This window comes from Oreochromis niloticus, unplaced genomic scaffold, assembly GCF_001858045.2.
Source record: "Oreochromis niloticus isolate F11D_XX unplaced genomic scaffold, O_niloticus_UMD_NMBU tig00006606_pilon_6612427-7070595, whole genome shotgun sequence".
Taxonomy (NCBI): Eukaryota; Metazoa; Chordata; class Actinopteri; order Cichliformes; family Cichlidae; genus Oreochromis; species Oreochromis niloticus.
The window spans coordinates 196,510-222,822 of NW_020328083.1; the positions used below are offsets into that span (position 1 = coordinate 196,510).

The window sequence follows — 26,313 nt, forward strand, 5'->3', positions numbered from 1 at the left end:
CGGGGTGTGCCTAGATCCATTTGGGCTTCACTTGTGGGTCAGCTCCTGAGGCTGAGGGCTCTACGGTCAATAGCTGTTATATCAGTCATTGGGCGTCTCCTACATAAATATGCTAGAGCTGCAAGCTGTCATCCTGGCACTCAAGCAGTTTCTGTTGCGACTGTTAGGGTACCATGTTATCATCAAGATAGAAAGCATGGTCACAGTAGCCTACATCTACAGGTAAGGGGGCCGAGGGTCTCCCCTCCTCTGAACGATAGCTACCAGACTGTGGCAGTGGGCTCAGCCTGTTCTACTCACTGAAAGCAGTTTATGTGCCAGGGCCACTGAACATGACAGTGGACATTACAATATGTCGAGGGGGAGCCCAATCCAAGAGGAGTGGAGACTCCATCCAAATGTGGTCCACCAGATCTGTGAGCCCTACTGGGAAAAGGTGCAACAGTGCCCCCCTCACCTGGGACAGGAGGTCCCTCAGAACAGGGAGGTCCCGGGGTGTACTGTCCATGAGTGGCAGGACACCTGAAGTCTAGTGTGTGGGACAAAAGAAGGGCCACCAGTGGCCTCAACTCCTTGGTCTGGACCTGGCGAAGGAATAACTGGAGGAGGGAGTATGTAGAGAAGGCACAGAGAAGAGCCTGTGACCAGGGGTGCACCAGGTTATCTGAAGGGAGAAGAACAGATAAGAATGTGTCGATTCCCTGGAAAAAAAAAAGGTCTACTTCTGCCCTTCTGAAGCGGCTCCAGACCTGGTCTATCTCTATGCTGAGCTCAGAGCAGCATTTGGTTACCATGTTTCATGTTGGTTTTTCCTTTAATTTGTCATCTGTGTGAAGCTTTTGTGTTAGAATTTTTTATAACTCCAAAAAAAGAAAGAAAGAAAAATCCCCCTATATAATCCAGTATACATGCCAACAACATAACTCAGTGAGATAATCTGCACTACACACACTGTTGATATTTTCAGATCAGATAAACATGAAAAGAAAATCCACATGTATGAAGCCACAGCTCTTCAGTAAATATACAGTTTGTATCGTGGGTGTGTGTTTGAGTGCTCACACACTTAACATGGTTATATTAACATTTTAACCAATAATCTCAATGAAATATTTGGTTTATGATACAAAATATAACACAGAGGACGTCATTTAGAGCAACACAGGAGAAGCTAAATACTAGTTAAGATCAACACATATGATATAAATAGAAGAAAAAAAACCTGTAGCTTTGACCACAGCAGTCGTGTGACATGTTCACATTTCCTGTCCACTGCAAACATTTAAGCTTCTTTCCTGTTTTGTGTTGCTACCTTTCTCTGTGATATACAAAGATGCTCTGTTGCTTAGTGACACACGTTGCAGGTCATAGTTTTATCTTTGTTGTCGTGTCCTGTGGATCCTGCTGCAATTTGCTTGATTAGTGATATTATAAATTATTCTGTATCTCCTCGTTCATCCTACAGATGTACTTCATCTAACTGTCACATGACTTCTTGTGTCCTCAGTCCACAGATATAAAACTGAGTTCATTAATTATTAGTTTTATGAACATTATGAATTTTATGAAAATATGTGATGAAATCAGTTTTTAAAAATCTGATGATAAAGAAAATTTTAAATAATAGTAATAAATAGAAGCAGTATTTCAGTGTTCACAGGTCATATAACTTGTCAGGGATCACACGTTTTTAGATATTTGAGTTTCTACTTTGGAGTTAGTATTTTAAATAAATTCTCTTTAATCAGTCTTGTTTTCTGTTTGATTTTTTTTAATCAGAGGAATTATGTTGAAATTCTGTCTTTGGGCTGCAGCAAAACATAAAAACACATTTCACTGTTGGCTCAAATATCCTCATGCAGGTCTATTATTGAAAGTCTCCTCTGACCTCAGAATAGATCTGTGAATGTTCTCATCTTGTGCTGGAAATCTGTTTTTAAGTTTGTCTGTGAGCCCAAACTCAGGAAATGACTCACTGTGTAGCTGAACTGTAACTAAAGACTTGTGTTCTTCAAAAAAACAAAACAACAAAAAACATTCAGTTAACAAATTTAACAACACTTAAATTGATAGATTTATTACCTGACAGCATATTAAAGAAAAACATTTCATCTGACGAGAACCCGAGCATCTGATTAAATAACTAATTTGTGTAGAAAATTACATCAGAAGATACTGTGCTGTGTTACCTACAATATGACTGAATTAACTCTAAAAGATTACCAGCACAAGTTCATTGTTTAAAGCTTTTTTGTAGTTTGTAGTGTTTTTAATTAAAAAAAATTTTGGAGAGTGCAGCTCAGCAGGACCAAGTTTATTTAACCCTTTGTTTGGACTTGTTACCATTGGCCATAATACAATCAAAGATTACTTATTGATCCTAATCACTACATTTCAGACAGTATTGATCACATACGCTTATCAACAAGTGGCACAAACTTAAATAACATAATTGTGAATAATATTTGATTTAAAGATGTGGGTCTTGTGATTTTAAACATGCAGGTTAAATACTTATCAATGTGATTCCATTATATAAACACTTCAGTGCAGATATATATAGTGTAAACGAGTATATATGATTACATAGTGTATATGTCCAGTGTACACAGACATATATGTCATATAAATCCACAACAGTAGGATAATATTAACATGATCAAGGCAGGGAGGTGTTTTTGTGTCTGTCTTTGTAATTCCAGGAAAAGGAGCAGATAGGAGATTGATGAGGAGCGGACGTGGACGAAGAGGAGGTCAAATGGAGACATCAGGATGGGATCCGGAAGAAGACAGAGCTAATAATCATTTATTATTGTCGCAGTATAAAAACAGTACAGTGCGATTCAGGGTTATCCTTGGTGTGAGGCAGAACGCTGTGTTCACATCAAGGTCCAGGGCTGTAAACTTGTAATTTCAACTGCCAAAGCAAATTAAGTCTTTTTAAAATGACAGATATTTTTCCTGTACGTCTGAAAAAATGTGAACACTGTAGACCAGCGGTCCCCAACCTTTTTTGCGCCACGGACCGGTTTATGCCCGACAATATTTTCACGGACCGGCCTTTAAGGTGTCGCGGATAAATACAACAAAATAAAACTAGTACCGGTACCGAAAAAAAAGAAGATTTATTCATAACACACTTGAAAAGACCCAGGAAAACCTTGTTAACGATAAAAACGATAACAAAATAACGCTGAAAACCGATAAAAACCCTGAAAACCATACATTTCACACCTGAGCCTTAACTCTCGCGGCCCGGTACCAAACGACTCACGGACCGGTACCGGTCCGAGGCCCGGGGGTTGGGGACCGCTGCTGTAGACGTAAAATGAGTTTGACATCCCTTGGCTAAAAAAAATGGCAGTACTGAGGTAATGTCTTATTGAGTCAGTAGAGGGCACCATAGTGCTGCTGTGGCTCCAACAGACAGCCTGCAGCAGGCTCTGCGCATGTGCAGCTGCAGCTCAACAGTTAACAAACCACAGCTTCACAGATTTGACTGCTTAGTTTTCCATATCCTGTGTGCTGCCATCAACATTTCCCCAAGTCTGCTACTTAAAAAAGTAAGAAACTTTTTTTTTTTTAAATCTGACTTTACTAAAGTAAAAAAGAATTGATGAAAAGTAAGTAACATGAAGAAGACTTTCACTCTTTTTACAACTCTAACATCTCTGATTGGTTTGTGTTATTAAATCAAATCTCCACTGAGTGATGAGTCAGCTTTGACACAGTAAATTTTCCCTTGTGTCTGTTCATTGCTCACTATCCTGCAGTTGTTAATAAACCACCCAGTGCTTCATATATAGGCAGGGCTGGACTGGGACAAAAAATCGGCCCGGGCATTTTGACAAGAGACCGGCCCACCAGGATAGAGATTGAAAATGTGACGTCATTCAGGGGTAAAACTGCAAAGGATTCTGGGAACTTGTGGCAAGAGGTACTAGCGCACGCAGGCTTTCAATTGAACTCAGTTACACACCGATAAAAAGAAACCCCAAAAATGGCAAGAAGCTGTTGTATTATTAACTGCAATAGCCGGTCGCATGACAGCCACGGGAAGCCGACGGGTAAAGAGATCTTTTTTTTTTTTTATCGGATGTCGTTGAAGAGAAATTTTTTAAGCCATGTTTCCGAAGTAAGAGCCGACGGATGGTCTGGATATACCAAATATAACGTCTCAGAACACTCCAGCTCACATGTTAGTCTGCTCCAAGCATTCCCACAAAGGTCAGTGTTTTGTAGTAGTTAATACGTCACTTTTCTTAACATAATTGGTGATATAGGTTACAAGCAAGTCTGGCACTGAACAGAAATTGTCGCGCTATGCTCCTTTATTTATTGTGCATAAATAGTGAATTGTCCTGACACAATATTGCGTTTCGCTTCTGTTATTACCACGGTACACTGACAAAAACATATACTTTTATTCACAGGATAAAACAGTTGTTTTGTATCACTAATTGTCCAGTGCGATTACAACATACAATATTATTGTCACTGCTACATTTCTGTAATGCGTACCAGAAATTATTTCCACTACTAATTAATTACCGTTGAGCTCAAAGGTCCTATTAATAAACGGTTAACGATTGTGTATTTATGACGACGATTTGTGAAACTGGTAAACTTAACTTTGTTTGTACGATGGTCTTTCGTTCTACACGGTGCATTTCAAGGTCCTGTACCCATCCGTCGGTAAACTGTACCTGGGCTTGTTGCAGTGACCTGAAGTTACTAAAAACTTCATGAGTGTATGCACTCACTCCAAGAACCGTATAATTATAAATCTGAGCGTGGTGAAAGTTGGGCAGCACGCTAACGTCTTTTGTCCACTCTGTGTGCTTGTAAGGGTCTGACCCTTTCACTCCTTTGATTTTTTCCTCGTATCTTTTCTTTGCCTTTTCGTCGAGTCTGTCTTTGTACGGACCGGCATTGTTCTCCTTAGTTTTGTACATTCCTTTTTTGTGCGGCAAAGAAAAACCAAGAAGGTATTGGAACCGGAGAATGAACGTTTTGCGGTGCTGCAAATGCTTGCATTTGATGCGGTACTTGGATTGTTTTGCCACGAGTTCCCGGCATGCAATGCGCGAAAGTCACGTGATCTGTCAATCGCTATAGGAAAAACCATAAAGCCTTTGCATGAAAACAACTGCTTTGATGTACACTGCCTTGTTGGTATATATGTATCAATCTAATAAACTTAAACCTACACCATCCTCCCTATTCTGGATTTTAAACAGTACATAGCGGAAACAAAAAGACTGCTTGGTCGAGTTAACCTCCTGAACTATCTACAACACATGGTAGAAACCTTAAATTAAGACCAAGAACACTAGAGGTGAGACATGATCATTAATTAATATTAAAATTAATAAATAACAGATTTAGTGATATTTTCATAAACACCTCCTTTCCTTTTTTTGTTCTCCATTTTCTTTAGTTCGTCTATAAGATTGCTAAACAAGGGGGAGGGTGCATCCGGCCTCCTCGGCTGTAATTGGTCCAGCCCAGAGTCGATCATGACCAATTGGCCAATCCAACACCTTTCATTATATATACCCTTCCTAAAAAAAAAATAAAAAAAAAATCCATCGGCCCATAAAAACAAAAAATCGCCAGCGGCCCACCGGGCAAATGCCCGGTATGCCCGATGGCCAGTCCAGCTATGTATATAGGGCACTTGTGTTTCTGATCATTTGCTGCTGTTTTAGTATCACATTGCTGGATGTGAGGACGAGGCACAGTGAGGTGGTGAGGATGGTGAAACATCACATTTTAAATGTGGTTTACCATCTTTCAGAAGGTTTATAGCAGGAAGGTGTGTAATTTAACGGACTTCAAACATACTGTCACACAGTAACACTGGCTATCACAGCAGCTCATCTCTGCAGAAGACACTGGCGGTTATGTTTACTTCACATGTTGATCGTAAGTACTGACGTGTGTTCTAAAGGTATTAATGACTAGAATTACCTAAAAACAGCTGAACAAAGGCAACATGTGTCTCTTTATGGATTAATTTGATTTATGAACATAAATCTGATCTTCCAGTTCTGGATTCTGTAGATCACTCTGTCTGAATTAAGTTTTGCACCATGTGGAAAAACTAACAAAAGCATGATTTTCCCCTTTATTTTATGTTAAACACCATGGAAAAGGTACAAGTAAATGACACACCACCATTTCTGATGTTATTTATTCAATCAGTTCATTTGGCAGGGACAAACTTCTAACTATAAATGCATGAAATGGTTAAAAATGTTTAAAACAAAACAAAAAAGAAAACAAAAAATACATTCATTACATTCAAATTCATATAGTACTGATCAGATCATTTTTATTTAATGTAGATCTCTAAACAAATACAGTGAAAGTATGTGTTGGTGTTCATACCAGTACTTCCTAATGTAACACTGCTGACTTTAAGTCGAGCTATCAGCTACTAAAGATCACATATTTCACACTTTGTTCTCACTGATGTTGAAACAGGAAACATTAATAGTTTTATATTAAAAAAAGCTTCTTTAAGAATGAATATAAAAGTAGCTGACTATATAGAGCATAGATTTCAAATAGGAATATGCTTTATGCTATAAGACAGTACTGAGTCTATATGATATTATGAATTAATATTGTAACTGTACATAAATCTGAGCATGTCTGATATTTGGGGAGCAGAGGAGCAAGAGTGGCTTCATAAAAAGCTTCTTCTTGGCTTTGCTGCTACAGCTCTCCTCACTGACCTGTAAGACAAGCACAAAAAGACAAAGTGATTTCCAACATGTAAAGATATTATGAGCTGAAGACATTTAATAATGTGAAGAATAAATCAGCCTGCATGGCAGCAGAATTACTGAGAGAGCTTCCTGATGTGACTTCAGAATAAACTGCTGCATCAGCTGCAGGACTTGATTTTCCTGTGAATGAAGAGAAGATCATTGAAAACAATAATATCATTAACCAGGAGGAAACTTGATGTCTCCACTAATGCAAAGAGTAAGATAGATTTTATTAACCATGTAATGAATACTTGTGAATACCTAAATATAAATTGTAGAATAAACAGATTTACATTTTAAGAGCAGATAAACATGTTGAACAATATTCAGTGGAGATGATGGCAGACTTTGCTCACCTTTGTTTTTCTTGGCTTTTTCTTTTTTGGGCTGTTTGACCTCAGCATACATCAGACTGTCCTCTAAAAGAGACGTCAGAGCTCAGGACACATTTGTTCAGCACAGATATGATACAAACATGTTGGATACATTTGAAATTTAAACTTTTTACAACTACAGTAAAAGAGTAAAAATCATTTGTTGTCTGTGACACTTCAGCTTTGCATGTGTGTGTTTTGTGATTGAGGTCTGGGTCAGAATCTGTGGATGCTGTGATTCAGTAAAGCTGAAACACTGATTAGTAAGTGAATAACTAAACTCCATGTTGACCTATAATTACCTGCAATATAATGATGTGATGACACATTCAAGTACAAACACTGAATGAGACTGTTGTGACTGTACCTGCAGCTCCCGTCTTCACATTAGTGTAAACAGCACTCTGCTCTGGTTTATGATGCTTCCCTGTTAAGATGATCGAATCCACAAAAGAGAAATAATTAATATATTTTTAAACATTTCAAAAACATTTTTTTTACATTCCATATGTTTTGTGTACTCACGCTTATTTCCAAAGTTTTCCAGTTCAATATTAGAGTAAATGACATCTGGGGGTTTATCTGCACCTGAAATGTTCATATTTTAGTTACACAATTGTAAACCAATGACATGGTGCCAGTTTCCTTAAATTAAAAGACATTTTAATCTCTAGCTGCTCTGTGCTTTTCACATGATATACTGCACCAGTGTTTCAGTGGCTCACACATGAAAACGAACATGACACAATTTTTAAAGATAAGTGCAAAAACAGAAAAACCTTTTAGAGAGTTTCATTAGTTGTGTTTAAATCAACACCAGGACTATCAGATATTTTCAGACCATGAACCCATCATGGTGTTACTGTTTGTGTTGTTCTGATATGAAACAATAACATTTGTGGATTCTTTCAGTCGAGTTAAAGATACAATCAGGTTATAAAATCCTGTTTGTTTCTGATCTTTTGTGCATGTAGTCAGTTTGTTATTTAGATGTTTGTCCAACTGGATTTTGATAAATGTTCTCTGAAAAACTGCTGAACACAAACTGAACCTACGTCATGTAAAGATTAATGGAGATCTGGAAAGACCAGATGTGGGGAAGACAAGCGTCCTACGGTCAGCTGCAGGGACAGTAGGGAGACCTCCCCCCTGTTGCTCCACCACCACAAGATGTTCCAGGATTAATGGAGCAAAACATCAATGAAGGGTGGCTCTCAGCTGATGACCCTTCAGCTACCATGATGTCACCGTTGGAGGTACAACAGGCAACAATGTGTAGCAGGTAACTTCCTGCCTGTGCTTCCTTTAAGGTCTCTGAATGGTTGACCCGGGTTTTGATGTTTTGGTTTCTCTGGTTTAATATTTTTGATCATTTTTGGTTTCATAGTTCTGTATTTTGTATTGTTGACATTCTGGCATGGTCATATGATGTTATGGTTACATTCTGGTTATCTGTTTATTTGGTTAATGAGAGGTTGTTTATCCTCTTGTATATTCTCACTCTGTTCTTTCTCTCTGGTCTCCATGTTTTGTCTACTGTCTGCGTCAAGCTCGTGTGTCTTAGTCTAGTGTCAGTCATTTCCTGTTTTATTTTGGTGTCTATTCTCCCCTGTATGTCGTGTCTAGTTTTACTACCTGTCTATCATTCTGTTAACCTCTTTTCCGTTAATAACTACTCAGGTAGAATCGCCATGGTTTTCAGGCTTTTCCATCAGGTCATAGTTCCTGTTGCCAGGTACTTTTTCAGTACTTACTAGTTGTTGTTTTTTTTGGATTACTTTGTAAGTTCTATGATAAAGTTGTGTTTTAGTTTACAGATACTCATTGAAATGTCAATACTACTACTACTAGTAATAATACTAATAACAAAAAAGAGGCTCTTACACTTGGACTGTCTGCAGCGATACAACAAGAGCAGGAGAATAATAATGAGAGAGACTCCACAAACCAGTCCAACAATCAACCACACAGGAGATGAAGAGCTGTCAGCTCCTGACACAGTTACTGTAACAACAAACAGAAATTAATTATTAATAAAGTATAATTTTAAATAAATAAATTTATAAAATAGAGCCAGGTGACTTTGAGACTTAAATCAAACAATCTAATGTTCCTTCTCAGTCATCAAACTGGTTTAGAAAAATGCATCAAATGTTTTGATCCTGCTCACCTTTAACTGACATCCAGCTCTGTGCTGACTCTCTTCCTGAGTACTGACACTTGTAGAAACCTTCATCAGACTTTGACACTGCAGAGATCTTCAGCTCCCCTCGGGTATCATTTTGAATAAGTTTGTCATTGTGATAGAAAAACACATTGGAAAGTATTTTTTGTGTTCTCAAACTGCAGCTCAGACTAACAGAAGCTCCCTCAGTCACAGGATGAACAGGACTCACCAGGATAGGACCATTACCATCATCTGTGACACAATCACACACAATTGTTTCAGTCACATCAGCTGGTGCACACTTTGAGAAAAAGCTGACAAACAATAATAAGAACAGATTGTACAAATGTTTTTCATCATGAAGATCTGATCTTTCATATTTAATTTGCTGCATTTCTAAGTTAAAAACACACATGAGGAACAATCAGTGGATTTAATGTTTCTTAGTGGATGTGGTGGAGCAGCTGAGACAGATTCAGCATTTGTTCTGCATTTCATCTTTCATGTATTAGAGCTGCACAGCAGAGAAGTTACTCTCATATGTTTTGTTCTCTTCACTGTGAATAAAAAGCTGCTGTTCAGGTTTTTGTTGTTGGAATAAAAACTAAACATTTTACTGACCAACATGAAAGACAGTTATAAAGCTGTAAGAAAAAAGAAGTGCTTTTTCCTTATTTAGATACTCTGGATGAAAGATCTTACATGATACAGTCAGTGTGATGATATCACTCCACTCTGAGAAGAAATAGTCCCTTCTGCCCCGGCAGCTGTATCCTCCACTGTCAGACTCAGTAGCTCTGATGATTCTGTATTCATTGGATGTTGGAGGTGTGTTTAACTTGGCTGCTCTCCATTCATACGTCCACTGAGCTCCTTCACCTCCCTGAATCTCACATCTGACAGTGACTGTCTCACCGCTGTATATCTGAGTCCAGGATGGCTGCAGGCTCACAGTGGGCTTACTGGGAACTGTTCACAGAAAAATATCCAGTTAGAGACAAATAGAAACATATGATGAACAGAAAAATATCATGATTTCTATTCTATTCTTTGACGAACCAAGAGGAGCATCAGCTTTCTTCAACATATGTCTGGGAGGGAGACAAGTCGAGGACAAGCCCCTCAACCCCGGACCTGGGCCCGCTGAAGGTTGCCAGCGATTGGCAGATGCACGTGGACTTGGAGGCTAATTTTTCCCACAGAGATCTTAGCAGCTACTCTGCGACCAGACCTCGGCCTTTGGTCTAACTTCCAAAAACTTGTGTACGTCACTGAGCGGATGCTACCATGAGAGGAAGCAACCGAGGAAGCATTTGAGTGCAAGAAGCTGCATTATGCCAACTTGGCAGCTGAGGCAGAGGACAGAGGCTAGAAGATCAAAGTGCACCCAGTGGAAGTGGGGTGCAGGGGCTTTGTTGCCAGCACAACAGCAAAACTGCCTTGAAAGATTGGGATCAGAGGACAGGCAGGCTATAAGAGAATTAGCTAACACTGCTGAGAGGACCAATCACTGGCTATGGCTACAAAGGGCTGACATCACTTGGGCAGCTAAGGCAGTCAGCTAACCACGTGAGAAAAGAAAATATTCCGCTCTTCTTCCCTTTTCTGGGAGGCAGTGGGGAGGTAGAGCGTACAGCCCGATCCGGTGGGGAGGTGTGGGAAGCCAGATCGGGCGCATTGTCAGGGATTGTAACATCTAGTGCTTTTATTGAATCATATAATAATAATAACAAATGTGCTGTTAGAATTCGATTTCACTTAGAGACAAATAGAAATATAAAGATCAAAAATAAGACTGAATAAATCTATTTTTCCATTTCCCACCTTCACAAATAATCTTAATGAACAGAAAACTCAGAGTTTGCCTCATCTCAATCTTAACAAACTCACAGGTGTGGGATAAAGCTGTTAGCACAGATCACAAATTGATCTCTCAGTTTGCCAGAAATAAAAAATAATTAAACTCACGTGTTTCCTTAACTGTGACGTCACTGCTGTCCTCTGTGTAGTAAACTGGATCTCCTCTCCCTCCTCTGCAGTGGTACAGACCTCCTTGTGAGACACTAATAACTCTGTTTGCTTCATTTCCTCTCATGAGCTGAGCTTTAGAAGAGACTGAATCACGTCTGAACCAGTCAAACTTCCAGCCAGCAGAGCCCTCCACAGAGCAGCTCAGTGTCACACTGCCCCCTGCTGGTATGACTGAACTGTGTGCTGTCAGTGTGGCTCTGGGTTTACTTGCTGTTGAGTTTACAGGAAAAGGTAAACATCAGATTGTCACTTGCTTCAGGAAGAACTTAATAAAATAAAATAAAATAAAAAGGTTTGTAATATGTTGAATTCAGTAAGTACTTAAGAGCTCACATCATAATGTATAATGTGTTAAGAAACTGGATGGATGGAAGGAAAAAAGTGTCTTCAAAGCAAATTAGATGAGAATCAACAACTGGCAGCAGCACATGAGGACAGCACAGGTATCTCAGCTAACTGTTAGCCAGCTAGAGAGCCAGGAGCTAACGCTGGATGTATATAACATGATGAAAACTTTATCAGAGTGAATCAAGAATCAGGTGAGACTGTTTTTATGCTCTGCCACCAAACTGTACTCCTAAATGCAGAGACAGGTGGACTATACACTGTTAGCTGATCTGAGACCAGTTGATTGTGGAAACTCTTATTATCAGATTTTTTGTTAATCTGTTTTTTATTTAAATGTTTGTTTTAAGGATCATGATCACATAAATATATATGCATAAAGATGCATAACCAGTGGACAGTCAGCAGCATTTATCAGTCACCATAATTTACACAGATGTTTTTCATACTGTATGCTATCCCCGACCCCAACCAGGGCTGTGATGTGATAACAGAACTCTTCTCTGTTGATGATCAGCCTTTTCTTTTTTCAGCATCTCTATTTCCATCGTCAGACAGCAGCTCTGCTCATTCTGTATTTATTGATCATGTTTGTTCAGCTTAAAATAAATTTCAAAAACAAATAAAGTAATTGTGCAATAATTCAGAGCTGCAGTGGTGAAAACCACACACGTGCAGATATGGAAGAAACTGAGTTCATTACATCTGCGTTTAATATTTATCTTACAAAGTTTTTTTCACCCTGGCGATTATTGTGTTTTTTTTATCACCACATTTAAAACTGATAAAACAGATAAAACAGAGAACAATATTACTGAATGAAATGTGTTCAACTTACATGATACAGTCAGTGTGATGATGTCACTGCACGATGTAAAAGTGCAGCATTTGTATTCTCCACTGTGAGACTCTGTAGCTCTGCTGATTCTGTATTCAGATGCTGACGGTGGTTCTAACTTGGCTGATGACATTATAAACATTGCATGGCTTCCATCATTTTCCTGAATCTCACATCTGACAGTGACTGTCTCACTGCTGTAGATCTGAGGCCAGGATGGTTCGAGGATCACGGTGGGCTTATTGGGAACTGTTCACATAAAAACATCAAGTTAGAGATTGATGGAAGAATAAAGTCATTTTGAAGCTGAACTGATTTTTATTGCTGCTGTTAAGAGTCAAAAGATTTACTGCATCCTGGTGAATTTGGACTTGAAAATAATAAGATGTGTTTTCATGAAACAAATTAAACAATATAAATATTCTGAATAAAACAACAGAGTGACTGCACAGATCTGTGAGACTGAGATCAACACATAAACACACAAAGTCAGAGTTTGTTATTTGTCCGTGTGAGCTGTCCACTTTGAAATTGTAACAGGAAGTTTTATTTTATTTATGTTGAGCCGTTATTTTTGCATTTTCATCTTTACATCTATGACCACAGTTTTCATGAGTTCTTTAGAATTTATTAAATAATTAAATTATTAATATTATGAGGATTCAGTTACTGAACAGTGTCTCAGCTACTTGATGCCTGCAGTTTAAACATGATAATCCCCTGTAGTTGCCTTTTATGTCTTGCTTATCCTGAACACTTCACAGCTAAAAACACATGATTGAATATTTTCTGTATCAGGGAAAGGAGCACAAATAACACGAGAAGTGGCTGCAGATATTTAAATGTAAAATTCTTGAAACAAGTAAAGTCATCCTCAAATACACAAATGTGTCTATGCATGAACTGAAAATAGCATTAAGAAGATTTACTGAGCTTACATCATTCAGTGAACTGTACACATTTACAGCTGTTATAAATGCTGGTTTCTAAATCAGTCTCCTCGTCTGTTTGGAGAATCATTTTTTTCTCTTCTGAATTTATAAACTCAGCAGTTTTCTGAATGATGACTGCATCACTTTATTCTATGACTGACCCTGTTGTGTTCCTGTGCAGGTGTACCCATGCCTGTGTATCCTTGGAAAGAGCAGTGGCCACCACATCAACACATGTCATACCATGAGCTCTATGAACTCTTCCAATCTGGCTTCAGAACACACCACAGCACTGAGACTGTTCTTCTCCTCATCCTCCTGGACCTCTCTGCAGCCCTCACACCATCCTTCCTTCCTGCCTAACCAATCATCTTGTTCTCACTGGTACCGTGCTCTCTTGCTTTCAGTCAAACCTCTCAAACAGAACACAGTTTGTCACCATGGGAGACTCCAGCTCCGCCTCTGCTCCAGTTAACCACTGTGTGCTCCAAGGTTCTGTGCTTGGACACCTTCTCTTCACCATCTATATGCTCCCCCTTGGTCAAATCATCCGTTGCTATGGTCTCTGCTTCACTTCCTATGCTGATGACACACAACTTTCAGTCTCAGTAACAAGCCCTCCACCTCTGTCCCCTGACTATCACTTGTCAACTGTCTGTATCAAATTGAAATATGGATGTCAACTTATCTACTCAAGGTCAACAATAATAAAACAGAGCTTGTGATCGTGGCCTTCAAAGCCGTACTGCAGACGACTGGCGATATACACACTGACATAGACGGCTGCCTCATCTCACCTTCCTCTCGGGTTTGCAATCTGGATGTCATTTTGGACTCCACTCTTGCATTCTGTGTTCATGTCAAATCTGTCACAAAAAGCATTTTTCCACCTAAAGAACATCTGTTGACTTCAGCCATGACTCAGTGACTTTGTAGCAGAGACCCTCATGCATGCCTATTTCACCACCCAGCTGGACTATCGCAATGGGATCCTCTTTTAGATTTCCACCAAGGCCATGGATAGGCTCCAATATGTCCAGAACTCAGGTCCTGTGTTTCTAACAGGCGATAAGCTCCAGGAACATATCACCCCCTCCCTCACGAATCTCCACTGGCTCCGGGTTAAGTCATGCATTACTTACAGATCCTCCTTCTCACTTAATTACAAATCCCACAATGCCCTGGGACCTTAGTATCTCTGACCTGCTGCAACTACACAGACTTGGATGCTACGGTCCGAAGCCAAGAGTCTGCTTTCTGTCCCTCACACAAACCTCAATACCTTTGGGACAGAGTCTTCAGTGCGGCGCCCCCCACGCTTGGGAACTCTCTTCCATATGAAATCTGTAATGCCCCGTCACTGGAATCCTTAAAAACTCACCTTTTCAGCAAAATACTAAACCTCTAGCCTTTGATTATTATTATTATTATTATTATTATTATTATTATTATTATTATTATTATTATTATTATTATAATTATTGGTTCAAAATTGCAACCAGGAAAACTGGGACAACAGGATTTAACTGACTTCATTGTTAATAAACTGATCTTATGCCTTAAATAAAACGATGCACAAATAGAGAGACAGGACGTAATTTAAAATGGTGCATGAAATATGAAACATCAGAGCAAATTAAACCTATATTATAAATGAAGAAAAGAAAGAAACATTTCTCACCTCCAGCATTAACGTAGAAGACAGTACTGAGCACTAAAGTAAAGATTAAACATCGTCAGGATAAAACTGGCAGAAAATCAAACTCAAAATGAACTAAAGTGTTTTAACAATTAATTTTCACATGACACAGTTACTGCTCATCAAAATGTTTCTGTGCACATAAACTTTAATTTAGTAACAAGTTTGAAACATAAAAAACTATTCTAAAAGTCTTAATATTTGTAAAACACAATAAATATATAGACTTGTACACAATGGCAGTGAGTCAAGTGCAACAAGCAGCGATGTATCCAACACGATACTCCAGACTAAACTGAACCAAGGAACCAGCCAACATTTGTCTGTAACTATCATAAACATCACAAATATGCTTTGTTCAAACTCTCAGATAAACACTTCAAACCAGTGATACACTCTAATTCTCACACATGAGAAACACTTTCATTAATCAGTGCCATTCAAACAATGTCACAAATGTACTTACACAATAAGCCCGTCATGCAGAGCAAAGAGTGCCCCATCCTCACATCCAGCCCTGCTGCACTCTGATCCTCAGCTGATCTCAAACACTTTGACTTTACATCAATAATAAAAAGAGAAGCTGCATTTAATACAGATAAGACCAGAGTGTTTCTTCTGACTGTGGCCTCTCTGTGCTTCCTTTCCTTTTATACAAACCTCAAACAGCTCCTGTAGCTTTGACCACAGCAATTGTGTGACGTGTTCACATTTCCTGTCCACTGCAAACATGCAGGCTTGCTTCTTGTGTTTTCTTCTTACCTTCTGTTGTTTCAGGTCAGGTGACATATTTTACCAGCTCATAATTATATTTTATTCTCTGAGACTTTTATGTGATTTGTGCAGTGTGCTGTGGATCATCATAATGCTGGAATATTTTATCTTGAGTCATCTTATCAGCCAATGTTTGTGAACATCCACAGACATTTATTGTGCCATACATGAATGCTGTCTTTCCAAAATGTATTGTTGTCAGTTTCAGGCCACCACACTCACTCTCCAGGATTATGCACAGACAATGATCTCAAAATATTTATTTTGGTTTCATCTGCCTCCAATATCATATCAAATATCACTCATTTGAAGGTGAACATGTTCACATTTGCGACTGAGAAGACTGATGGTTTGAAAGAGGAGTGAAGGAGGCCATCTATGTCCACAGTGAGTGACCATCATTGACCAGAGGTGGTGGGTCATGGCGTCAGCTATCAGTCAGCTATAATGCAGTTTGGAGATCTCTGACCAGGCACATCAACCTCCACTAGCATCTTTCCTCAGGTGACCTCAACAGGTCACATGAAAGGGTGAGGAAAGGTCTCACATTGATCTCACCAAACTCTCTGGTGATAATTTCTGAATAAGTCATCAATTAAAAATTCTGAGTTCCCAGATGTCGGATGTTTTTTCATGGAACGCCCTCTCAACTCAGATTTCCCGATCAGACTCTTTGTGTAACCACCTGGGTCTTGTTTTAGGGCCTCATACGTATTTTTCCACTGAGTAGAACCTACCATTAAATAACATGATAAACGGGTGGCACAGAGGTACAGTGGTTAGTACAGTTGTTTCAAAACAAGAAGGTTGTGGGTTTAAATCCACATCCTTCATTCTGTTAAACATTTTCTTACAAAGGTTATGATTAAGATTTGTTGCAGTATCATCTACACACACTCACATGTTGATATCCAAGTGTTTTAGATTGTTTAACAGCAGGTGTGTTTCTCCATCCCTCCACTTTTCTGTGGGAAAGGAAAAATACATTACGATATGACTTCCTGTGTTTAGCTCATTTGCAGCTCATGCATTTATATAAGTGCAAAGGTTTCAGGACATATCAATATGTCATGAGGTTGTAATGCTTTAAGATATAAAGTCGACAAAGGCCTAAAAACTTGTGGAGTCTGTGATACTGCAGAGTCCAGCAGACAGTTTGGAGTCAAACACTGACGTCATCATCACAGGTGTAGGAACCATTTCTGTAACACCAGCCAAACAGACACATTAGTATCAGTAGGTATAGATGATTTACTGGCTCCTCTGTTGGTTACAAAGCAGTGATTATACTTTGGAGTTTTGTGTTATACTGTGAGGAACTGGCCTGTTTGGAAGTTGCAGTAAGAAGAAAAACATATCTGTATATGATTTTGTGGACAGAGAGAGTGATGGATGATTTTATTTATTTCAGAGATAAATGAACATTTACAGCACGTCCATGCAGAGACTCTTAAAGACATGAGCGTGAGAAACAAGCTTTTCACCGTTTCTCTTGATGCCCACATGCTTTATTTATTCTTTAGTCCAGCATGTGTCATCACCACAATAAAGCTACTTTTAACCTGTTTTCACACATTGTCATACCTGCACATTTCCACTGTGCTGTGTTGACTTTAAAGGAGACAAACGTTAGACTTCAGGCTGAAACCACAGGCTGCATTTCCTCTTTTCTTGGAGGCTCAGACAGAAATGTTGTGGTATCAGATTTTCAGCAGATAAAAATAAACCAACAACAGTCTTTTCCACACATGCAGTCATCACAGTCTGCTCAGAGAAACAAAGAGAGAAAAAAATAATAATAGGTGACCTGAACAACTAGACTGTAGTGATGTGCGATACCACTGACTTCCTTCCAAAATAAAATTGAGGGCTGTATTGACGATACTGATCCGATACCCATACTTTGTACAAAAACTTGATGTTTTATTGTATTTCAAATTAAAGCTTCATAATGATTACAGGGCATTAGACTACTTGCTCTTATTGCTTAATAATGCAGAATTATAAATAAAGAACCTGAAGAACCTGAAGTTGTGCACTATTTGAACACCTTGCCTGCCTGTAGCACTAAAGGACTCCGCGAGAGGCGTCTGTCTCCCCCTAGCAGCACCTGTCCCTGTCCTCCCCTCTTCAGTTGGCCTCAACATAAGTTTGTCATATTCTTTGATATGATTTACTGTGAGGTGTTTGGCAAGGTTAGTGGTGTTGCCACAACACCTCACTGTCTTACCACATGTATCGCAAACAGCATCTTGGCTGTTTGTGGAGGTAAAATACATCCACACATGACTCAGTTTAAGCTCAGCCATTGTTGTGAGTGTGCACGCCAGGGGCTGCGACACATTTATAGAGCCGTATCTCGCATATGACTATGAAAGGCGTAGGAGGAAGTAGTTCCTCCAATTTAGATCATCTGAATGATATAGTTTCCACTGTGTTCCTGTTAATGAAAACCTACAAATTTACGCCAAATTACTAAAATATTGTTATTTTAATATGAAAATTGATTCTAGAACATAAATAACTGGTATGGGAGGAATCGATATTTCAAAATTGATCAGCACACCACTAGTAGACTCACATGTCATATGTACTATTGCCTGCAGGTTGAGCCATCATCTGTCAATTAATAATATTCTGAAACATTGTCACACCCATTTTTATTCTTTGTTCGTATGGGTGTGTGTGTGTGTGAGCAGATTTGTAAAATTGTGCCCTGAAACACCAGCAGTGCACCATGATGAGACCCAGAATTGAAACATTCACAAAAAGCAGAATACACTAGTGTAGACAATTGGACTTAGAGAGCATCTGCACCCCATGACCAAGAAGCCGAAAACACCAGCATGCTGTGTGAGTCCTCTCTGTGGCTAAGATCGGGCTGTATCCTTGTGCTGTACTGAAGGACAGTGCTGCAGCCATGTAGCTCTGCTCATGTCACGTGCCGCCTTCCCACGTCACATCATTTCTGGGCATGACCCTGGACTCCATCAGAGCCTCCATGTCCCTCACCCCAAATTGACAGCAGCCCTTCGGGGTGTGCCTAGACCCATTTGGGCTTCACTCGCGGGTCAGCTCCTGAGGCTGAGGGCACTACGGTCAATAGCTGTTATATCAGTCATTGGGAGTCTCTAACATAAATATGATGGAGCTGCAAGCTGTCATCCTGGCACTCAAGCAGTTTCTATCAAGACAGTTAGGGTACCATGTTATCATCTGGATAGAAAGCATGGTTGCAGTAGCCTACATCTACAGGTAAGGGGGGCTAGGGTCTCCCCTCCTCTGCACGATAGCTACCAGACTGTGGCAGTGGGCTCAGCCTGTTCTACTCACTGAAAGCAGTTTATGTGCCAGGGCCATTGAATGTGACAGTGGACATTACAATATGTCGAGGGGGAGCCCAATCCAAGAGGAGTGCAGACTCCATCCAGAGATGGTCTACCAGATCTGGAGTTGCTTCAAAGAGGCAGAAGTAGACCTTTTTATTATTTTATTTTTTTTATCCCAGGGACTTGACAGATTGTCATATGTTCTTCTCCCTGCAGACGACCTGGTGCACCCCTCGCCACAGGCTTTTCTCTGGGGCTTCCCTCTATACTCTCTCTTCCAGTTATTCCTTCACCGGGTCCAAACGGGGGAGTTGAGGTTGATTCTTGTGGCCCCTCTTTGGCCCCACATGCTAGTTTTTAGCTGTCCTGCCACTCATGGCCAGGACACCCCGGGAGCTCCCTGTTCTGAGGGACCTCCCGTCCCAGATGAGGGGGTCACTGTTCCACCTTTTCCCAGTAGGGGTCAGGGAGACAGCCTGTACCCTGAGAGGGAGAGGCTTCAGGCCTTAGGGCTGCCTGATCTGAAAAGTGGAGTTACAAATATCTCCCTCTGGGGACCTGGACAAAGAGGCGGCTTGGATCCAGGTTGCCCTGTGCCATCTCGGTGCTTTGGGACAGCATGTCTTGCTTACCCGGCCGTTCAGGAAGAAAGACAGCCATTTGTCAGCTTCGACTCTGGACTTCTGGGGAGACTCCTGTCTAAGTCCAGATTGTACCACAGGGTTGTGGAGGCCATTCAACAGGCATATGACTTTTCGGATGCTCCCCTCCCTTTCAGAGTGCGGGCCCACTGTGTCACAATATTAAAAACTTTAATCACTTTCAGCCAATAATCCATAAGAAGTGTTTCATCCTTTCTAAGAAATAACTTTTATTGTATGTAAACTTGTTCTTTGGACACAGTTACAGCTACATTTTTTTTTATTCTTCTGTAACATGCTGTGATGTAAATAATAGACTCTGAAGTCAAAGTCTTTATCCTTTATCATCACAGTTCTGGGAAATATTTAACACTCAGCCAAGCAGTTTAATCCATTGCGATAATTAACTAAATTGTGCCCTATGTTGAGTACCAGCTGTAAACACAACCCAATGTTTATATTTCACAGGTCTTTCTGTATTCGGAAGGTGGAGAAAGACAATGATCTGGCAATCTGAAGTTACACAAAGAAAAATACATTTATATGTGGTTTTGTGGGTAGAGAGAGAGACAGATTTCTTAATTCAAATATACATAAACATTTGCAGTGACCTCATGTGCTCTTCAGAGTACACAAATACCCAGGGACCCTAGAAACAGTACAACATTGGGGTTTTTTGAGAGAGAGCGAGAGATCTATACACTGCAGTCACATGTTGGAGAGCACAGCTCATGCAGTGAAAACCTTGTGTGCTGTCCTTGGTGCTGAAATAATAACAGTTTAATGAATTTAACATTTCACTGTTTGTTAGTCGTGTGCAATACTGCAAGATTTTGTATCGATCTGATACCAAGTAAATACAGGGCCTGTATCACTAATACTGATACTAGTAACAATACTTTTTAATAATTAAGATACATCATCAGAGTTGTTAATTCTGAATGAATTTTCATGACCTTTAAGACAGCCAGGTTGCCTCTCTGATGAAACTGCAGCAGTGTGTACAGGAGACACAGAACGGAAACAGAAAGTAAAGTTTTAAGTTCATTATACTCGTAAGGAGAGAGAATGTGTTGGTTGACCAGGAGGACTGAGAGACCATGACAGATACAATAAATTATAAACGGATTAATGTCTCCCTCTGTTGGCCAACAGTTGTAAACCCAGTGACTGTACTTGGAAGCTGTGTTCAGAGTTTGACATGGGAAATATGGGACAAGGAATATCCAACTGACACGTACCCTTATTTACCATGGGTGATTCGCACTACCGTAACTCCTCGAGCAGTTGGGCTACAGAGACATTTCAGATGGTTACTGAAAGATGAGAAGACGAGCTTTACGAAACTTTACACCGCATTATTAAAATGCATGTGTAAAGACGGTCCAATCACAGGGAAGAATTGATGTCAGACGGAGCAGAGAGGTGGGTGTGGAGAAGTGGTGATGCCCAAAATGACTGTAATTTAAACGGAAGGATATATGAAACATTAGTGGGCTGGTGTCAAGAGATGAATTCTAAGAGTCAGAGAGTGGAGACACACACGCTGCAGTTTTTACTTGCAAGGGCAGTCACAGAGCACTCACATGAGCGTGGGGGCCCTGTGAAGTGCGCTCTGTTCTTGCAGCTGTCTTTAATTATATACAAGAGTAATGCAACAGTGAATACGTCTGTTCGTAGACAGAGGAATGTTGATGTGTATGTCGTGTATGTGAGATTCTGAAGGAAGCGGCCCCTCTTCTTGTTAGAGAGTGAAGATAAGAATGTTCAGCTCTCCTCCTCCTGGTAGGGAGTGAAACTGCTTGTTCAGCTCTTATTATCACAGTGGGAAGAAACTTATAAAAGGGAAACAGAACAAGTCTTGTAGTGAACAACAGTCTAAGTCATCAAAAGGTCATCATGCAGTATCCTATCATATTGAAACTTATATCATTAAAAGTTTATACTGACTACTAAGTACAATTTTCTAATGACAATTAGGTTCAAAAACTTTTTTTTACCAATTTAGTAGAGTTCAAAAAGTTAAATTTATGTTGTATTACATTTTGTTGAATGTCAGTTTCAACATAACTATAAATCTGAAAAAAACAGAGTTTGTTTTTCTTTCCCACTTTAAACTGTGGTTCCACTCATAACAATACAATAATGTGAAATGACTGCCTGATATTGAATGCTGAGGTTATTCTGAAAAAAGGGCAAAAGCATTCACTTATAGTTTGATTCTGAGATTCTTACAGCCAAAATGACCAAATAAGTCCAGGTGGCTACTTGGTAAATAAAGGGTCTTTCACAGGACCGACCTTGAACACTGATGTCTCTCTGATGTGGAGAACAGATTACTTCTTTGTTCTGTACTTTGTTCTGTTAGCAACATGTCGGGCAGCAATGAAGTGAAAACAGAACAACTAACTGAACATGTCATAAATAATCATAAAAACAGCTGGTTATCAGTGTGAGAAACACACTCTTCACAGCTTCTCTTGACAACTATATGCTGATTTTTTTCTAAAGGAGAGTTTTCATCAGTTCTCACAGTGTGGTATTTTTCCCAGTACAGGTAGATCATATAAAATGTGCAGTCCACACAGAGAACAAGTGCAAAGCTACAGGGGCACATTTTATATCTGAGAATGTCAGCATGTAGTTGTCAAGAGAACACCAATGTGCTGTTATTGTCTGCATTTCTTGTTGCCTCTTTGCTAAAACAAGTCATTTACTGAACAAAACATTTTTCTCTTCAACCACAGGCTGCATTTCCTCTTTTCTGGGAGCTCAGACAGAAATCATGAGTCATTTTCAGTTGATTATTAAATGTAATATAGCAGACAGTTAGAAAAGACATTTTTTATACACATATAAGCATCACGGGTCACTCTGAGGAACAAAGAAGTGTTGTTGTGATGTTATTTTGATTATTTTTTAAAACACCAAAATTATTTTACACACATCAAACTGTACACAGCATAAAAGACACAAACATCACCTACAGAAAACAATTTGATCAAACACAAAATGTTCTCTGTCATGGCCTCAGTGATGACATGAATCACACTGTAAAAATCTGGACATTGACTATTAAATGTTTGTGCATCACGATTTGGCAACAAGTAATGTATATTATTAACATGATGATAATAATAATAATAATAATAATAATAATAATAATAATAATAATGATGATGATGCCAAAGATGTGATGATTCAGGAGGAAGTGGGTGAACATCTTAAAGAGAGAAAAAAGAGACTGAATTAAACTCGTAGAACCAAATCATGAAATTGTAACTTGATGGAAACAATGTCCCACACCATCCAACCTCCACTTCTTACAACAGAAATAAACACAATAAGATTTTAATACAGAGATTAACCATATTATCAGTCTTCTGACATTAAACCAAGAGCATGTCATTGTTTAATATAACTGCTGTTGATCTGGATGCTGGCAGTTCTCTAAACGTTGTCAAAATGTTCTGAGTTGGATTTTGTTGTTGACGTTGTTCGTGAGTCTTGAGTTTTGTTTTTATGGACCTGAAACAAAATCAGAACAAATACGACTTCAAAAGTGAAAAAAACAAAGAAATAATGGTGCCAAAGATGTGATGATGCTTTCTGACCTTTTACACTTTCATGCTTTAATCACACAGAACTGATCTCATCAGGGAAACTTACACTTTCTCACATTTTAGCTGCATGTGTTTGAAATTTAAGAGGCTCATTATTTTATTCAGACACCACAACAGCAACAGAGCACAACTAAAGCCAGTTGTACAAAAAGTGATTCAGCTCATGAGCTCCACATCTTCCCAGTGTGCCGAATAATTGTTGTGCAGATGGGTCAATTGAAGGGCTACTGCATACTTGCTGTAATGCTGCCATTTGATCACTTTTACTACTCATATCATAATGTCCAATAAAATTTCTTAACGCAGCCCTCCCCTGCCTTCACTGTGGAACAGAGTTTAGTGTAGCGTTTAGACAGATGCAGTAAAATGTATCAAATTAATGACATGTTAGCTGTTGGGGCTGCTGTACCATGAAGTGGTTCTAGCAACAACCAGTAACCAGCCCTCACAGTCACAGGAGGCTGCTGCTGCACCAGCCGAGAAGAAGTGGAGGGACGACAACAGAGTGAACAGACAGAGGAGGGTGAAATTAACGTGGTAAGAATATAATGGCAGGACATAATCATGAAGGAAAAGATTCAAGAATTCAAATAAAACAAATGGTTGCTTTGACAATCAGCCTCTGCTAATATTAAAGTCCAGCTCATAATTGTAACATGCTGCAGGAACTCACTGTTTCAGATGGTTTGTCTGATTTAATTTCAACTAATGAAGTCTTTCAAAGATGCACTGATACCAGCACCAAATGCTGGATCGCACACGTTTTTTGTTTAACCTTCATCTCAGCTGATGCTGTGCTTGTTTGTTACAGAATGTGTCCCATTCAACAACTTACCACAGATCTTACTATCACACTTTGGTGTGACAGGTTTGGATGAAACACTCTCTGTATCTCTGCTGGAGATGCAGGTAAAACTGGCAAAGTTCTCTCTGGTGTTGACAAATGCAAAAAGCTGTGCAGAGCTGTCACTGGGATCACTCTTGTTGATGGTGAGCACACTGACTGGTTCAACACTCCAGGAGAGGTTAACACCCTCATCCAGAGAAGAGCAGGTCACCACCATTAAACAGCCACTTTCTACAGAAGTGCTCGTGACTATCTGGATGGATGGCTGCTGGAGCTTTTCTGCAAGGATGGAGAGTGAAAATGATAAATTCACGCAAAGTAAAGACAAGCCTGCATAGCTTAATTTAAAACCAAGCAGTATATTTGATTGTAGATGGCTAAATTTTTAGCAGCACACATACATATATAATATATATAACAATTGACAATTGTGTGTGTGTGTGTGTGTGTGTGTGTGTGTGTGTGTGTGTGTGTGTGTGTTATTCATGCATCACTTACGTTTTACTGTGAGTTTAATCTGATGTATTTTGTCTTCACCCTCACTGTTGCGGACTTCTACAGTGTATTCTGTAGCATCACTTTCCTTCAGGTTGTGAATTGTTAGGTCACCTATAGAATAAAATTTCTTTGAAACCAAATCAAGAAAGAAATAAAACTACAATTGCTTTGCAATAATAAAGCTGATAAATGTCACCTGATCTTGTGTTAAGAGTGAGTCTCCCTGTGTACTGAGGGACACGTTCAGTGTTTTTTATCCCATTGCGATAAGTGGCAATCAAAGTGATGTTGGTGAATATTGACCACTCAATTCTGATGAGACTCCACGATGGGTCGACTCCTGAGGGCAATGTGGTGTTTTCTTCAAGGTATCCAGAGACTTCCTGGGGTGATTTAGCTACTGCTGCTGCTTTTACACCTAGTACTGCTGTTAAATAAATACATAAACACATTTAGTAACACTGTGCAGGTTTAAACCCTAAAAATGAAGGAAAAGCACTTCTATAAATACCTTTGATTAAAAATAATCAAATTTAAATTAAATAAAAAGAACAAACAACCCTGATAAGGATAAGTGGAAGAAAATAGATGGAGGGATGAAAAGCTTAAACTAAACATTAAACATTTTAACTCCACTACATAAGTCAAGAAATATAAAATAACTAATGATCTGTCACATAATTACATGATGTTATGTTTCTTGATCAGAAATCATTGAGAAATATCAGCAGCTGCTCCTTGTCAGAGACAATGGGATCAACCTCAATCAAGTATTTTTATTCATCTTTTCATGCCTAAAGATGAATGAAAATATTTAAGAACAAAATCCTGATTGAGGTTGTCATAATTCATGCATGAAAGGGCTAAATAAAAATTACCTCCAGCATTTCCATAGAAGAGCGTACTGAGCACTAAACTCAAGATTGAAACATGACAGAAAATCATCTCATTATGAACTAAAACATTTATAAAAAGGTGAAGACAACATAGTTTATGCTCATTCTCAAATTTTTGTGCTTATAGACTTTAAACTGCTAAAACAATTAAAGACAATGTAGCACCAATCAAATTCTCAGAAAAACTTGTTCTCCTGCTCAAAAACTCTAATTTACACAATGAAAAACTGTTTCTTTATTTAGTGCCATATAAACAGTTAAAATCAGTGATGTACTTACAGAATAGCCCCAGCACACAGAGCAAAGAGCGCTTCATCCTCACATCCAGGTCTGCTGCTCTCTGATCCACAGCTAAGCTTTAAGTGTTTTCGTTTTCAAAAATAATTGAGCTGAATAAAGAGCTGCTCTACTTAATATAGATAAGACCGTAACTTCTTCTTCTCAGTGGCCTCGATGCTTCCTTCCCTTTTACATGGAGCTCAAACATCTGCTGTAACTTTGACCACAGCAGTGTTTGTGTTTCCTGTCTGTTCAGAACAT

The 26,313-nt window shown here is 39.2% G+C and overlaps 2 protein-coding genes across 4 annotated transcripts in view; both read right to left on the bottom strand.

The window, feature by feature from the left end:
• LOC112845291 (uncharacterized) overlaps positions 1–26,313 on the bottom strand; it is a 273,648-nt gene that overhangs the window by 99,347 nt on the left and 147,988 nt on the right. The window lies entirely within an intron of this gene.
• Positions 22,703–26,219, bottom strand: si:cabz01074946.1 (uncharacterized). 3 transcript variants are annotated; one of them, XM_005465228.4, is made up of 5 exons: positions 26,053–26,215; positions 25,074–25,304; positions 24,878–24,988; positions 24,368–24,658; positions 22,703–23,437 (listed from the first exon to the last, which is right to left on the bottom strand). In XM_005465228.4, exons 1-5 carry the CDS (start codon positions 26,087–26,089, stop codon positions 23,430–23,432), a joined length of 678 nt encoding a protein of 225 aa, XP_005465285.1. In that variant the 5' UTR covers positions 26,090–26,215; the 3' UTR covers positions 22,703–23,429. The 3 variants fall into 3 exon arrangements, with proteins under 3 accessions (XP_005465285.1, XP_005465284.1, XP_005465283.1); XM_005465227.4 differs by lacking the exon at positions 22,703–23,437 and having other exon boundaries at positions 23,456–24,658; positions 25,074–25,301; positions 26,053–26,219; XM_005465226.4 differs by lacking the exon at positions 22,703–23,437 and having other exon boundaries at positions 23,458–24,658; positions 26,053–26,216.